The sequence below is a fragment of the Bombina bombina genome, chromosome 8, assembly GCF_027579735.1.
Source record: "Bombina bombina isolate aBomBom1 chromosome 8, aBomBom1.pri, whole genome shotgun sequence".
Classification (NCBI taxonomy): Eukaryota; Metazoa; Chordata; class Amphibia; order Anura; family Bombinatoridae; genus Bombina; species Bombina bombina.
The window spans coordinates 240,473,504-240,491,434 of NC_069506.1; the positions used below are offsets into that span (position 1 = coordinate 240,473,504).

The 17,931-nt window shown below is 40.5% G+C and overlaps 1 protein-coding gene across 1 annotated transcript in view; it reads right to left on the bottom strand.

The window, feature by feature from the left end:
• Positions 1–3,884: 3,884 nt before the first annotated feature.
• The window catches only part of LOC128639077 (serine/threonine-protein phosphatase 2A 65 kDa regulatory subunit A alpha isoform), a 72,475-nt gene continuing 58,428 nt past the window's right edge, over positions 3,885–17,931 (bottom strand). The window contains exons 13-15 of the mRNA XM_053691227.1: positions 13,524–13,666; positions 4,810–4,901; positions 3,885–4,713 (exon numbers count right to left, since the gene is read on the bottom strand). Of these exons, the coding sequence (XP_053547202.1) occupies positions 4,697–4,713; positions 4,810–4,901; positions 13,524–13,666 (252 nt within the window). The 3' untranslated portion in view covers positions 3,885–4,696. The remainder of the gene's footprint in view (positions 4,714–4,809; positions 4,902–13,523; positions 13,667–17,931) is intronic.

Below are 17,931 nucleotides of genomic sequence, written 5' to 3' on the forward strand. Positions count from 1 at the left end.
GAAAAAACAACATATAAAGCAAAATTATCTATTTCCTTATATGACAGTTTCAGGAATGGGAAAAAATGCAAAAGCATAAGCCTCTGATAGAGAAAAAAGCAAGAGGCAAACATCAATGGGGTATTGAAATAATTAAAAAAATTTGGCGCCAAGTATGATGCACAACGTAACGTAAACTTTTTTGGCGCCAAAAATAACCGGAAATGACACTCGTGTCACTAATGACGCCGCCGTGTGAAAGGTCTCGGCATCACGTATGACGGAAATGACGAAGTTGCATCATAAACGTCTTTTTCCGCGCCAAGAATGACGCAAAAAAGTTTAGCATTTGACGCACCCGCTGGCCTAATACCCGCAATAGCAAAAAAGTAGTCAATTGAAAAAAAGACTAAACCCCAGGTAAGAAATTTCTTAAAATGTTTAAATTCCCCAAATATGAAACCGACAGTCTGCTGAAGGAAATACATGAACCTGACTCATGGCAAATATTAGTACAATACATATATTTAGAACTTTATATAAATGCATAAAGTGCCAAACCATAGCTGAGGTGTCTTAAGAAATAAAAAAACATACTTACCAAAAGACACCCATCCACATATAGCAGATAGCCAAACCAGTACTGAAACAGTCATCAGTAGAGGTAATGGTAAATTGAGAGTATATCGTCTATCTGAAAAGGGAGGTAGGAGATGAATCTCTACGACCGATAACAGAGAACCTATGAAATAGACCCCCGTTAGGGAAATCATTGTATTCAAATAAGTGATACTCCCTTCACATCCCTCTGACATTCGCTGTACTCTGAGAGGAATCGGGCTTCAACAATTTTGAGAAGCGCATATCAACGTAGAAATCTTAGCACAAACTTACTTCACCACCTCCATAGGAGGCAAAGTTTGTAAAACTGAATTGTGGGTGTGGTGAGGGGTGTATTTATAGGCATTTTGAGGTTTGGGAAACTTTGCCCCTCCTGGTAGGAATGTATATCCCATACGTCACTAGCTCATGGACTCTTGCTAATTACATGAAAGAAAATTAAAGTAAGCACTTACCTCATACATCTGCCAGACAGCAAGGCAGCTCACCAGGGTTGAGAGGCCCTCCCCCTCACATGGACCTGTGGAAAAAAATGATAAGACTCAGTAATTTTGCTCAGGCTTTCAGAGTTAGGGCAGCAACAGTATATGGGAGGTGCAGTGAGAATTATGTCCCTCAAGTTCCCATTTCTTTAAAGCCACCACTGCTCTACTGAAAAGACTGCTATGGAATACGGCTACACCATAGGACAAAGCAGCACAATCTTGCACTACTTAAATAAAATCTTGCTTGAAGAATCTTTTCTAACACCTAACTTTACCACTTCCTTGCTCTAACATAGGCAAAGAGAATGACTGGGGTGGGAGGGAAGGGAGGTGATATTTAACAACTTTGCTGTGGTGCTCTTTGCCGCCTCCTGCTGGGCAGGAGTGATATTCCCATTAGTAATTAGATGATCCGTGGACTCATTGTATCATTAGAAAGAAACTTTAGTAAAAGTGGAGGTAAGCAAACAATTACATAGCTTTGTGTATTATAGTCAGAATGCCTTTGTGTATCAAGCTGTAATTCAAATTAGTTTGCTAAGTATTCAATGCTATAAAGTATTAAGAGGAGAAAAAAAAAAAGTAAATAGTCCAATTCGATACCTGCTTAAGCATTTCAAGGCAGTTTGCCATGTGGCAAATAAACCACTACAAAAAGACAGCACTTTGTGCTTGAATACATTGAACACCAGTAGCCATGTTTCATTCATAGGCATGCTGACCTTGTTCAAGTAGGTTAAGCATAAAAAAATAAAAACACGACAAGCTACACAAACGATTGTATGCATCAATTTAAGAAATTTCCTGTAGGTCAAATCCATGTTGACTTAAAATGCTCCTCAACAAAAAAGGAAATTTATGCTTACCTGATAAATTGATTTCTTCTACGATACGACAAGTCCACAGATTCATCCTTAATTGTGGGATATTATCCTCCTGCTAACAGGAAGTGGCAAAGAGCAACACAGCAGAGCTGTATATATAGCTCCTCCCTTCTCTCCACCCCCAGTCATTCGACCAAAGGTATAGGAAGAGAAAAGAAAAGCTAAAAGGTGCAGAGGTGACTGAAGTTTTGAAAAACAAAAATATAAATCGGTCTAAAAATGAAAGGGAGGGCCATGGACTCGTCGTATCGTAGAAGAAATCAATTTATCAGGTAAGCATAAATTTCCTTTTCTTCTACTAGATACGAGTCCACGGATTCATCCATACTTGTGGGATACAATAACAAAGCAACAGGACACGGATGAACGGGAGGGACAAGACAGATACCTAAACTGAAGGCACCACTGCTGGAAGAATTTTTCTCCTAAAAATAGCCTCAGAAGAAGCAAAAGTATCAAATTGGTAAAATTTGGAAAAAGTATGAAGGGAGGACCAAGTCGCAGCCTTACAAATTACAGAAGCATGATTTTTAAAAGCCCATGTGGAAGCCAAAGCTCTAGTAGAATGAGCCGTAACCTTTTCAGGGGGCTGCTGTCCAGCAGTCTCGTATGCCAGACGGATTATGCTTTTCAGCCAAAAAGAAAGAGGTAGCCATAGCTTTTTGACCCCTTCATCTTCCAGAATAAACAACGAATAGAGAAGATGTTTGACGGAAATCCTTGGTCGCTTGTAAGTAAAACTTCAAAGCCCGAACCACGTCCAAGTTATGTAAGAGACGTTCCTTCTTAGAAGAATTAGGACACAAGGAAGGAACAACAATTTCCTGATTAATATTCTTATTAGAAACGAGCTTAGGAAGAAATCCAGGTTTAGTACGCAAAACCACCTTATCAGAATGGAATATAACATAAGGTGAATCACATTGCAACGCAGAAAGCTCAGAAACTCTTCGAGCCAAAGAGATAGCAACTAAAAACAAAACTTTCCAAGATAATAGTTTAATATCTATGGAATGCATGAAATTAGATTCGGATGAAGGAAGTGTCCCTGAATGAGAAGGTCTTGTCTTAGAGGAAGCCTCCACGGTGGCTGAGACGACATGTCCACCAGATCGGCATACCAAGTCCTGCGTGGCCACGCAGGGGTTATGAGAATTACTTAAACCCTCTCCTGTTTGACCCGAGCAATCACCCGGGGAAGGAGAGCAAACTGTGGAAACACATAAGCTAGGTTGAACGACCAAGGTACTGCCAAGGCATCTATCAGTTCGGTCTGAGGATCCCTGGACCCGTATCTCGGGAGCTTGGCATTCTGGCGAGATGCCATGAGACCAATTCCGGCCTGCCCCATCTGAGGATCAGAGTGGCAAAAACCTCTGGATGAAGTTCCCATTCCCCCGGATGAAACGTCTGTCTGCTCAAAAAATCCGCTTCCCAGTTGTCCACTCCTGGGATGTATATTGCTGACAGAGAACAAGCGTGAGCCTCCACCCACCGAATTATCTTGGATACTTCTGTCATTGCTAAGGAACTCCTTGTTCCTCCCTGACCTCACTTTACCTCTCTCCTGTCACTAACGCAAAGAGAATGACTGGAGTGGGAGGAGATATTTATATAGCTCTGCTGTGGTGCTCTTTGCCTCCTCCTGCTGATCAGGAGGCGATATCACATAAGGATGAAATTCGTGGACTCGTCATATCTTGTAAAAGAAATTAGGGTTATGTATAGGCTGATGAGAATTCTTTTTGTAAATGGCTGTAGATACATTCTTGTTTTAACTGTTACAGCTCAAAGAAGGCTGCATCTCCCATTTCTTCTTGTTACTATGAATCCTTGATGACAGCTGCAGCCCACTATTTAGGCACCCAGAGAAAGTTACCAAATTATTCTAAAAAACAAAACAAAACACACTGCATCAGATTTATTAAACTTTAATACCTATTATGAGCACTGTACAAACCAGGACTTTTGCATTTATCTGAAAGATACTTTCAAAATCTTTTTTAAAAACGTAAATTCATGCATATTGGTTTAAACAATGTTTTAACAGTGATAATATAGCTTCACAAAGCTTTGCGTTCAAGGCCTTTTGGGGAGTATTTCTGTATTTCCTTTTAAGACCAAAAGCATGGGTCCCGAACCATTTACAAAGGGTTCACCGTTCCAGTGATAAAAAGGAAAGAAGTTTAGATAATTAAGCAAGTAAAAAGATAACGCATATAGTACAAAAAAGTAATACAGCATGTAGCAGTACTATACTTTCATGGGATTCTAATAGCGGTTTGAAATCCACAACATTACTGCAATATGGACATAATTTAGTGTTCAACTAGTGCGTTTCCAATGCATGAATGAATATAAAAAAATATAGAATTAAACAGGGACTTAATATGGGAATAGCTATATTGAGACAAAAACCTGTATTTCCACAATGAATCTCAATACACAATAGGATAGTAATCAAACAGCCCTACAAATGTGTTACCTTCCCTCCCCCATTCAGTGGGATATAAAAACTGCACGTTGGTGTTTAAAGCCACATCAGATAACAAATGTACATGTTATCAATGTTCAGCATTAGAGAAAAAGGGAAAACAAGACACCACTGAGCAAGGTGGGACTTAAAGGTAGCTTTCAGTGTTTAGCCATGAGAATAAACACTAGCAGGATTTCGTGCGTGGAATCAGGATGTTCTGGTGATAGTTGAGTGCCAGATAGCTTGTATCCTTACGCCAAAGCCAAAACTAGGAGAAAAATGAAAGCATTAAACGGTATACTTTAAAAATTGGGCAGAATAGTGGGAGTGTCATAATAGGATGAACAGTCTTGTTGCAGAATACCTGTAAGCGCTTCCTGTGCAAAATACTTTACATCTACATCTTGGTCTTGGGTTAACTTCTCAAGTACTGGTTTCACTTCATTTTGCAGGGTGCTTAAAAACAAATATAAATAGGTTAAGCATGAGCCTTTACCAGTATTTTAAGACATAGAATTGTCAAATTGTATCATCATTACTACTTCTACTTGTGAAAAAACAAAAAAACAAAACACTGACACAGTAGAGGTGGGGGCTTGGGTAATATGCTGCAAATGAACCTCACATAATAAGCCGTATCATCATTACTACTTTAACTTGTGACAAACACTGTCAAAGTAGAGTTGGGGGGGTGCATTTAAAAATTTATATGTAAAAACGGATATTCTTGTACTGAGAATTGTTTGTTATTTTTAGGTTTCTGGAGGCTTCACTGTTCCTCAAAAGGATGTATGAAAAAGAAATTTATGCTTACCTGATAAATTTATTTATTTTACGATACGACAAGTCCACAGATTTCATCCTTACTTATGGGATATTGCCTCCTGGTCAGCAGGAGGAGGCAAAGAGCACCACAGCAGAGCTGTATATATAGCTACTCCCTCCCACGGATTTCATCCTTACTTATGGGATACAATACCAAAGCTATAGGACACGGATGAAAGGGAGGGACAAGACAGGAACCTAAATGGAAGGCACCACTGCTTGAAGAACCTTTCCAAAAATAGCCTCAGAAGAGACAGAAGTATCAAATTTGGAAAAAGTATGAAGAGACGACCAAGTTGCAGCCTTGCAAATCTGTTCAACAGAAGCATAATTTTTAAATGCCCATGAAGAAGCCACAGCCCTAGTAGAATGAGCTGTAATACGTTCAGGAGGCTGCTGTCCGGCAGCCTCATATGCAAAACGTATGATAATCTTCAGCCAAAAAGAGGTAGCCGTAGCTTTCTGACCCCTACATTTCCCAGAAAAGACAACAATGAAGATGATTGACGAAATTCCTTAGTCGCCTGCAAGTAAAACTTCAGGGCACGGACTACTTCCAAATTATGTAACAGAAGCTCTTTCTTTGAAGTATTAGGACACAATGAAGGAACAATTTCCTGATTAATATTTTTGTTGGAAACAACCTTAGGAAGAAAACCAGGTTTGGTACGCAACACTGCCTTATCAGCATGAAAAATAAGATAAGGAGAGTCACATTATAATGCTGAAAGCTCAGAAACTCTGCGAGCAGAAGAAATAGCAATCAAAAATAAAACTTTCCAAGATAACAACTTAATATCTATGGAATGCATAGGTTCAAACGGAACCCCTTGAAGAACATTAAGAACTAAATTCAAACTCCAAGGAGGAGCAATTGGTCTAAACACCAGCCTGATTCTAGTCAGAGCCTGACAAAAAGAATGAACATCCAGAACATCTGCCAGATGTTTGTGTAACAAACTAGAAAGAGCAGAAATCTGTCCCTTTAAGGAACTCGTTGATAACCCTTTCTCCAATCCTTCTTGGAGAAAAGATAAAATCCTAATCTTACTCCATGAGTAGCCCTTGGATTCACACCAATAAAAATATTTACGCCATATCTTATGGTAAATCTTTCTAGTAACAGGCTTACGTGCCTGAATCAAAGTATCAATGACCGAATCAGAGAACCCCCGCTTAGATAAAATCAAGCGTTCAATCTCCACGCAGTCAGCTGCAGAGAAATTAGATTTGGATGACGGAAGGGTCTCTGAATGAGAAGGTCCTGCCTCAATGAAAGCTTCCACAGTGGCAGAGACGACATGTCCACCAGATCCACGCCGGAGCGATGAGGATCACCGAAGCCCTATCCTGTTTGACTCGAGCAATAACCCAGGGAAGGAGAGCAAATGGAGGGAACACATAAGCTAGGTTGAACGACCAAGGAATCTATCAGTTCGGCCTGAGGATCCCTGGACCTGGATCCGTATCTCGGAAGCTTGGCATTCTGACGAGACGCCATAAGATCCAGTTCCGGCCTGCCCCATCTGAGAATCAGGTCGGCAAAGACCTCCGGGTGGAAGTCCCATTCCCCCGGATGAAACGTCTGTCTGCTCAAAAAATTTGCCTCCCAGTTGTCTACTCCTGGGATGTAGATTGCTGACAGGTAACAAGAGTGAGCTTCCGCCCACCGAAATATCTTGGATACTTCTGTCATCGCTAAAGAATTCCTTGTTCCTCCCTGATTGATGTAAGCCACAGTCGTGATGTTGTCCGACTGGAATCTGATGAATTTGGCCGAGGCCAACTGAGGCCAAGCCTGAAGCGCATTGAATATGGCTCTCAACTCCAGAATATTGATGTGAAGTAGAGACTCCGACCGAGTCCACACACCCTGAGCCTTAAGGGAGTTCCAGACTGCACCCCATCCTATCAGGCTGGCATCCGTTGTCACCATCACCCATGAGGGTCTGTGGAAACACGTCCCTTGGGACAGATGATCCAGCGACAACCACCAAAGAAGAGAGTCCCTTGTCTCCTGATCCAGATCTATTTGAGGAGATAAATTTGCATAATCTCCATTCCATTGACTTAGCATGCTCAGTTGTAGAGGACTGAGATGAAAACAAGCAAACGGAATGATGTCCATTGCAGCCACCATCAATCCAATTGCCTCCATGCACTGAGCCACTTATGGCCGAGGATTGGACTGAAGGGATCGGCATGTATTCATAATCTTTAACTTTCTGACTTCCGTCAGAAAAATTCATAGATAGAGGCTATTAGAGTTCCCAGGAAAGGAACCCGTGTCTGTGGAAATAGTGAACTCTTTTCTAGATTCACCTTCCACCCGTGAGTCCTTAGAAAAGGACAGAACAATGTCTGTATGAGACTTCGTCAGCTGATAAGACGCCTGGATCAGAATATCGTCCAGATAAGGCGCCACTGCAATACCCCGTGGCCTGAGAACCACCAGCAGAGACCACAGAACCTTTGTGAAAATTCTGGGTGCCGTGGCCAGACTGAAAGGAAGGGCCACAAACTGAAAATGTTTGTCCAGAAAGGCAAATCTCAGGAACTTGTGATCTTTGGATAGGAATATGAAGATATGCATCCTTTAAATCCACGGTAGTCATATATTGACCCACCTGGATCAATGGAAGAATTGTCCGAATAGTTTCCATCTTGAAGGATGGAACTCTGAGAAACTTGTTTAGACTTTTGAGATCTAAAATGGGTCGAAACGTTCCCTCTGTTTTGGGAACTACAAAGATTTGAGTAAAACCCCTGTCCCTGTATTGGAACGGGACAAATTACTCCCATGGAGGAGAGGTCTTACACAACCTAAGAACGCCTCTCTTTATCTGGTCTACAGACAATCGTGAAAGAAGAAACCTTCTGGGGAATGAATTTTTGAACTCCAACGGATACCCTTGAGACACAATTTTTAGTGTCCAGGGATCCTGAACGTCTCTATCCAAGCCTGGACAAAGAGAGAAAGTCTTCCCCCTACTTGATCCGGTCCCGGATCGGGGGCCGCCCCTTCATGCTGTCTTGGTAGCAGCGACGGGCTTCTTGGGTTGTTTACCCTTGTTCCAAGACTGGTTGGGTCTCCATGTGGGCTTGGCTTGTGAATAATTCCCTTCCTGTTTAGTGGAAGGGATTCCCTTGAAATTTCGAAAGGAACGAAAATTACTCTGTCGTCCCCTTTATTTAGATGTCTTATCTTGAGGGAGAACGTGACCCTTACCTCCCGTAATGTCAGAAATGATTTCTTTCAAGTCGGGCCCGAATAGGGTCTTTCCCTTGAGAGGAATAGCCAAAAGCTTGGATTTAGAGGACACATCCGCAGACCAAGATTTTAACCATAAGGCTCTTTGTGCTAAGATGGAGAACACCAAACTCTTAGCCGCCAATTTAGTGATCTGAAAGGAAGCGTCCGTAATAAAAGAATTAGCCAGCTTAAGGGCCTTAATTCTATCCTGTATTTCTTCCAAAGGAGTCTCGGTTCTAAGAGACTCTTCTAGGGCGTCAAACCAGAAAGCAGCCTGCTGTCGTGACTGTTACAATGCAGGCTACCGGTTGCAATAAAAACCCTTGATGAACATAGTTTCTTGAGAAGACCCTCCAACTTCTTGTCCATGGGGTCTTTGAAAGCACAACTGTCCTCTATAGGAATAGTCGTACACTTCACCAGAGTAGAAATAGCTCCCTCCACCATAGGGATCGTCTGCTACGAGTCCCGAACAGAGTCAGCTATAGGGTACATTTTCTTAAACATAGGGGAATGGGAGAACGGGATACCCGGTCTTCCCCATTTCCTAGCAATAATTTCCTAAATTCTCTTAGGAACCGGAAAAACGTCAGAAAAAGAAGGAACCTCCAAGTATCTGTCCATCTTACACAATTTCACTGGAGGGACCACAATAGAGTCACAGTCGTCCAGAGTCATCAAAACCTCCCGTAGTAACAGGCGGAGGTTTTCAAGCTTAAACCTGAAAGACATTATGTCCGAATCAGTCTGGGGCAATGCACTTCCCAAGTCAGACAGTTTCCCCTCAGACAGAGCCTCCCTACCTCCCACTTCAGAGCCTTGGGAGGGTACATCGGAGATCGCCATCAAAGCATCAGAAGTCGCAGGGACCACCTGGGTCTCTTTCCTACTACGTTTGCCCCGTAACACTGGCAACTTAGATAAAACTTCTGAAAGAGTGGATGACATAACTGCAGCCATATCCTGCAGAATGAATGAAGCAGACGCCGTTGAAGAACATGGCATCATTTGTGCGGGCGTTAAAGGCTGTGACGCTTGGGGAGAAAGTTGTGGCATACCCTGAAATCTCAGTCTGAGAACAGTCATTAGATATATCTTTATTAAAGAAAATTTGTTCTTTACACTGTAAAGCCCTCTCTGTCCATGAGGGACAAAGCGTAACAGGGGGTTCCACAATGGCATCTAAACACATAGGACATGTACTTTCCAGAAGGTCAGCCATGACAAAAAACAAGCTATAGAAATATTGGTCGTGGTACTTTAATTAAAATTAGCAAACAAGTACTTTGTTTAGAAAACTTTGCTGAAAAAATAAAAACGAGTGTACTGCGTCTTTAAAATGTAAACCGTATAGATTTTCCTGCACTGTAATAGCAATGCAAGAACAAGGAAGCACTATATTGATTTTCAGTGGGTCTTCCTTATAAAATGTACACTCAAACTATGCACAATGTTATAGGGACAAAAGTTAGCACTTGCACCTCGCCGACCTAGACCACACCGGAGCCTCTAGCCATGCATCGTGTCAGGATCAGGATATTAACTGCGCAACTAAGCGCTCTAAACGCTAAGCCCCGCCCATTGTGGGCGGAAACTAACTTCCCCCAGACAAGTACCGCATGGGGAAGAAATATGTCGGAAACATACTGTACCACGAACCACAAAATGTGCCCCTTAAAACACAAAACCTGTCCTGCCATAGACTTAGTCACAGTTAAGGTTAGACCCTTAGGGTATGAACTCCCAGCGTCAAGCCCAATAAATACTCTGTCATGCTATCCACCGGTCTAATTATTTACTATAGCCTTGATAGCACAGCTGAATTTCACGCCTTATAAACAGGGTAGACCCATGCACACTTTTTATGACCTGTGCAAACTGATTACCCCTTCCGAGTATAGGGAATAAATGCAAGTCTGTTCTGAGTTACTCTGTCTCCCCAGAAGCAAGCGACTGAACATACCTCAATGCTGAGCGCAGCATGAACTCGTCCCACCTCACCTCATGAAGATGTTCTTGTCATCACCTCCAGCAGATCTGTGGGAACAAATAGGGTCTTATATAATATCTGTTAAGACCATCAGCAGGGCAGCAGACAATATGAGTCGCAGAAGGAATGAAAATCTCTCCAGTCCCCATTGCTGAGAAGCTTGCAGCTCTAGCCCTGAATAAAATAGCACACACTGGTACCATTTAAAAAAAATAAACTCTTGATTGAAGAATCTAAACTAACCTCACTTTACCTCTTCCTATCACTAACACAGGCAAAGAGAATGACTGGAGTGGGAGGGAAGGGAGGAGCTATATATACAGCTCTGCTGTGGTCCTCTTTGCCTTCTGCTGACCAGGAGGCGATATCCCATAAGGATGATATCCGCTGACTCGTCGTATCTTGTAAAATAAAGACATGGTTTAGATAGAGCATGCCATTTTAAAATTTACTTCTGTTACCTTACCCGCTTGGTAGCCTTTGTTTACAAGCATACCTAGGTAGGTTCAGGAGCAGTAATGCACTACTGGGAGCTAGCTACTGATTGTTAGCTAAACACACGCAAATATATACTTTTGTGCTGCAATTTTGGATTGGGTGATTGACATTAACCCCTTAATGACCACAGCACTTTTCCATTTTCTGTCCGTTTGGGACCAAGGCTAATTTTACATTTCTGCGGTGTTTGTGTTTAGCTGTAATTTTCCTCTTACTCATTTACTGTACCCACACATATTATATACCGTTTTTCTCGCCATTAAATGGACTTTCAAAAGATACCATTATTTTCATCATATCTTATAAATTTACTATAAATTTTATTTATAAAATATGAGGAAAAAATTAAAAATGTTTTTTTTTTATTTTTGTTTTTTTTTCCTGTAGTGTAGCTTCCCCCCCAACAGACCAAGCCCCACCACCTAACGGATGTCTTGTTTCATTTTTATCCCCATTTTTATTTAATTTTAGTACACATTTTTTCTGTAGTGTAGCGGTTCCCACCCGCCCCCTCAACATCACCAGGGCCACCCGCCTCCCACCCACCGAGGAAAGCCACCGATCTCCGGTGCACAGAGGGCCACAGAGTGGCTCTCTCTGCATCGGATGGCTACAAAAGGTTATTGCAGGATGCCTCCATATTGAGGCATCACTGCAATAACCGGAAAGCAGCTGGAAGCGAGCAGGATCGCTTTCCACACCGAGGACGTGCAGGGTACGTCCTCAGGCATTAACTGCTTTTTTTTTTTTTTTTTTTTTGAAGACGTACCCTGCACGTCCTCTGTAGTTAAGGGGTTAAGAATACAGTTCAATCAGATTTCAGCACTGAGTCTTAATTCCATCCAAAACTTTAGCTAAACAAAAACTTTTGAGCATTAAATTCCAAAATAATTGTGTGTACCCATATAGGGTGGCAGAAGAAAACACCGTTTGCCTGTTAAGTGCACACATACATGTTGTATACAATTTAAGGGAGCGGATAATTATCGCGATATACACACACAACGTAGTGCAATGATCTTTCACAAACAAAAAGTCAGCTCTGAAAATAGATTAAATCTACGAGCCGATGTGAAGCTGGCAAATGCCCATGCCTAAGAATTACTATTAAAATAATTTAGTTAATCAATATATTCCAGAGATTACATTGTAAAGGCCTTGTTTATTAAAGGGACAGTCAAGTAAAAAAACAAACAAAAAAAACCTCATGATTTAAATAGTGCATGTAATTTTAAACAACTTTCCAATTTACTTTTATCACCAATTTTGCGTTATCTTGGTATTCTTATTTGAAAGCTAATTCTAGGAGGATCATATGCCAATTTCTTAGACCTTGAAGACTGTCTCTAATCTGAATGCATTTTCACCACTAGAGGGCATTAGTTCATGTGTTTCATATAGATAACATTGAGCTCATGCATATGAAGTTACGCTGGAGTGAGCATTTATTGGCTAAAATGCAAGTCTGTCAAAAGAACTGAAATAGTTTGCAGAGGCTTAGATACAAGATAATCAGAGGTAAAAAGTGTAATAACAGTGTTGGTTATGCAAAACAGGGGAATGGGTAATAAAGAGATTATCTTTCTTTTTAAACAACAAACATTCTGGTGTTGACTACCCCTTTAAATGTAAAACATTCTTTATTGGATAATTTAAGAAATTATCAATTCCACAGATTATTTAAACCTTTTAAAGCAGTTATGGCGTTTTATTCCGTCCTAACCATGCTGGGCTTTAGCTCCGTTAGGACGGAATAAAAAGTCCTAGCCGTTTGGCTGTCCTGAAGCCATCGGCACTTCCTGGATCTGATCGCGGTCTGGAGGGCATGCCTAGCGTCATAGGGACACCCCCCATGACTCGATCCCATAACTGAAATCTTGCAATTTCAATTTGTCTACATCGGAACGTTCCATTGTAGACAAATTGACCCTGTTACAAAAGGGTTAAACAAAGCCATTTTTAACTACATTATCTGAGAAGGGCATGATACAGAAAGACTTGGACAGTAAAGTCAAAATTTAAAAAAAAAAAAAAAAAATTTCAGATAGAGCATGTGATTTAAACAACTTTCCAAATTACCTCTATTGGCTCACTTGCTTCATTCTCTTGATATCCTTGGTTGAAAACCATACCTAGGTAGGCTCAGAAATAGTAATGAGCTACTGGGAGCTAGCTGCAAATATATGCCACTTAGCAGATGTGTTTTCTTATCTCCTATTAGTGCATTACAGTTCCTTCAACAAAAGGATACCAAGAGAATTAAGCAAATTTGATAATAGAAAGGTTGTTTTTAAAAAAAAAATGTATACTGTACGTGAATCATGAAAGTAACAATTTGGATTTCAGGTACCTTTAAAGGCATTATTTGTAAAGTTACAACTAAAAATGTTAATGTAATTTATATACAGATTGCTTTTAGCATAAATACGTTTTTAAAAAGTTAGTTCTCTGATGCACACTAGCAAATTGGTCTATTTTCCCCAGATACCATGTAGAATGGATATATTTCTACCTGTTGTCAAGTATGGGTCCAATCTTCTGAAGAGACTTAGCCACATTAAATCTCACATTAGCAACAGCATCACCAGCCATTCTAACAACTGTAGGCAACATGTGTTTTGTAGTAATCTCCTGGCCACAAACTTCTGAAAGAACCTGCAGAGTAAATTCAAAATAGTAACTAAATAAGTTAATTTTATTCTCCCCTATGTTTAGCTACCAATGTAAACTGGGATATTCAGTCAAATTGCATCATAACAAACAACGCAAAGATAAAAAAAAAACAAAAAAAACCGCATTTATTCTATAACATTTTCCAGTCACCACTGTAGTGCTCAAAAACAAATTAATTTGGCATATTCAAAGAGAGACCCGTTCAGGTGCTTAAGCACCATTTTTGTTTATTTTTGGTGGTGAGGTTTTTGGAGCTGCTAGATAAGTTGGAAACTATTCCCAATGATTTTTCACACTGTTGGTCACCTACCACAGAGATTAAACGCTACCATGCACGATCTGTTGCTCTTTGATGAAGAAAAATAAATATACAATTATGTACTGACCAAAGTGCTACTATATATTTTCAAGTCTCCTAGGAAAGATAACCGGTTCAGGTAATAAAGCCAATGATTGGTTGTATCACAAACTCTCAAAACAGACACTTTATTATTAGAGGAGGAGGGGTCAGACTTGTAGCAACATGGATATTTCTTACTATATTAAAAAAAAAAAAGTCTCTCAAAAAGTCTACACACCCCTGTTAAAATGTCAGGTTTCTGTGAATTAAAAAAAAAAAAATGACTAAGATGAATCATTTTAGAACTTTTTCCACCTTTAATGTGACCTATAAACTGTACAACTCAATTGAAAAACAAACTGAAATCTTTTAGGTAAAGTGAAATAAAAATAAAAAAACATAATTTATGTAAGAACTTACCTGATAAATTCATTTCTTTCATATTAGCAAGAGTCCATGAGCTAGTGACGTATGGGATATACATTCCTACCAGGAGGGGCAAAGTTTCCCAAACCTCAAAATGCCTATAAATACACCCCTCACCACACCCACAATTCAGTTTAACGAATAGCCAAGAAGTGGGGTGATAAAAAAGTGCGAAAGCATATAAAATAAGGAATTGGAATAATTGTGCTTTATACAAAATCATAACCACCACAAAAAAAGGGCGGGCCTCATGGACTCTTGCTAATATGAAAGAAATTAATTTATCAGGTAAGTTCTTACATAAATTATGTTTTCTTTCATGTAATTAGCAAGAGTCCATGAGCTAGTGACGTATGGGATAATGACTACCCAAGATGTGGATCTTTCCACACAAGAGTCACTAGAGAGGGAGGGATAAAATAAAGACAGCCAATTCCTGCTGAAAAAAATCCACACCCAAAATAAAGTTTAACGAAAAACATAAGCAGAAGATTCAAACTGAAACCGCTGCCTGAAGTACATTTCTACCAAAAACTGCTTCAGAAGAAGAAAATACATCAAAATGGTAGAATTTAGTAAAAGTATGCAAAGAGGACCAAGTTGCTGCTTTGCAGATCTGGTCAACCGAAGCTTCATTCCTAAACGCCCAGGAAGTAGAAACTGACCTAGTAGAATGAGCTGTAATTCTCTGAGGCGGAGTTTTACCCGACTCAACATAGGCAAGATGAATTAAAGATTTCAACCAAGATGCCAAAGAAATGGCAGAAGCTTTCTGGCCTTTTCTAGAACCGGAAAAGATAACAAATAGACTAGAAGTCTTACGAAAAGATTTCGTAGCTTCAACATAATATTTCAAAGCTCTAACAACATCCAAAGAATGCAACGATTTCTCCTTAGAATTCTTAGGATTAGGACATAATGAAGGAACCACAATTTCTCTACTAATGTTGTTGGAATTCACAACTTTAGGTAAAAATTCAAAAGAAGTTCGCAACACCGCCTTATCCTGATGAAAAATCAGAAAAGGAGACTCACAAGAAAGAGCAGATAATTCAGAAACTCTTCTGGCAGAAGAGATGGCCAAAAGGAACAAAACTTTCCAAGAAAGTAATTTAATGTCCAATGAATGCATAGGTTCAAACGGAGGAGCTTGAAGAGCTCCCAGAACCAGATTCAAACTCCAAGGAGGAGAAATTGACTTAATGACAGGTTTTATACGAACCAAAGCTTGTACAAAACAATGAATATCAGGAAGAATAGCAATCTTTCTGTGAAAAAGAACAGAAAGAGCAGAGATTTGTCCTTTCAAAGAACTTGCGGACAAACCCTTATCTAAACCATCCTGAAGGAACTGTAAAATTCTCGGTATTCTAAAAGAATGCCAGGAAAAATGATGAGAAAGACACCAAGAAATATAAGTCTTCCAGACTCTATAATATATCTCTCGAGATACAGATTTACGAGCCTGTAACATAGTATTAATCACAGAGTCAGAGAAACCTCTTTGACCAAGAATCAAGCGTTCAATCTCCATACCTTTAAATTTAAGGATTTCAGATCCTGATGGAAAAAAGGACCTTGTGACAGAAGGTCTGGTCTTAACGGAAGAGTCCACGGTTGGCAAGAGGCCATCCGGACAAGATCCGCATACCAAAACCTGTGAGGCCATGCCGGAGCTACCAGCAGAACAAACGAGCATTCCTTCAGAATCTTGGAGATTACTCTTGGAAGAAGAACTAGAGGCGGAAAGATATAGGCAGGATGATACTTCCAAGGAAGTGATAATGCATCCACTGCCTCCGCCTGAGGATCCCGGGATCTGGACAGATACCTGGGAAGTTTCTTGTTTAGATGGGACGCCATCAGATCTATTTCTGGAAGTTCCCACATTTGAACAATCTGAAGAAATACCTCTGGGTGAAGAGACCATTCGCCCGGATGCAACGTTTGGTGACTGAGATAATCCGCTTCCCAATTGTCTACACCTGGGATATGAACCGCAGAGATTAGACAGGAGCTGGATTCCGCCCAAACCAAAATTCGAGATACTTCTTTCATAGCCAGAGGACTGTGAGTCCCTCCTTGATGATTGATGTATGCCACAGTTGTGACATTGTCTGTCTGAAAACAAATGAACGATTCTCTCTTCAGAAGAGGCCAAAACTGAAGAGCTCTGAAAATTGCACGGAGTTCCAAAATATTGATCGGTAATCTCACCTCCTGAGATTCCCAAACTCCTTGTGCCGTCAGAGATCCCCACACAGCTCCCCAACCTGTGAGACTTGCATCTGTTGAAATTACAGTCCAGGTCGGAAGCACAAAAGAAGCCCCCTGAATTAAACGATGGTGATCTGTCCACCATGTTAGAGAGTGTCGAACAATCGGTTTTAAAGATATTAATTGAGATATCTTCGTGTAATCCTTGCACCATTGCTTCAGCATACAGAGCTGAAGAGGTCGCATGTGAAAACGAGCAAAGGGGATCGCGTCCGATGCAGCAGTCATAAGACCTAGAATTTCCATGCATAAGGCTACCGAAGGGAATGATTGTGACTGAAGGTTTCGACAAGCTGTAATCAACTTTAGACGTCTCTTGTCTGTTAAAGACAGAGTCATGGACACTGAATCCATCTGGAAACCCAGAAAGGTTACCCTTGTCTGAGGAATCAAAGAACTTTTTGGTAAATTGATCCTCCAACCATGATCTTGAAGAAACAACACAAGTCGATTCGTATGAGATTCTGCTAAATGTAAAGACTGAGCAAGTACCAAGATATCGTCCAAATAAGGAAATACCACAATACCCTGTTCTCTGATTACAGACAGCAGGGCACCGAGAACCTTTGTAAAAATTCTTGGAGCTGTAGCTAGGCCAAACGGCAGAGCCACAAACTGGTAATGCTTGTCCAGAAACGAGAATCTCAGGAACTGATAATGATCTGGATGAATCGGAATATGCAGATATGCATCCTGTAAATCTATTGTGGACATATAATTCCCTTGCTGAACAAAAGGTAAGATAGTCCTTACAGTTACCATCTTGAACGTTGGTATCCTTACATAACGATTCAATATTTTTAGATCCAGAACTGGTCTGAAAGAATTCTCCTTCTTTGGTACAATGAAGAGATTTGAATAAAACCCCATCCCCTGTTCCGGAACTGGAACTGGCATAATTACTCCAGTCAACTCTAGATCTGAAACACATTTCAGAAATGCTTGAGCTTTTACTGGATTTACTGGGACACGGGAAAGAAAAAATCTCTTTGCAGGAGGTCTCAACTTGAAACCAATTCTGTACCCTTCTGAAACAATGCTCTGAATCCAAAGATTGTGAACAGAATTGATCCAAATTTCCTTGAAAAAACGTAACCTGCCCCCTACCAGCTGAGCTGGAATGAGGGCCGCACCTTCATGTGGACTTAGAAGCAGGCTTTGCCTTTCTAGCTGGCTTGGATTTATTCCAGACTGGAGATGGTCT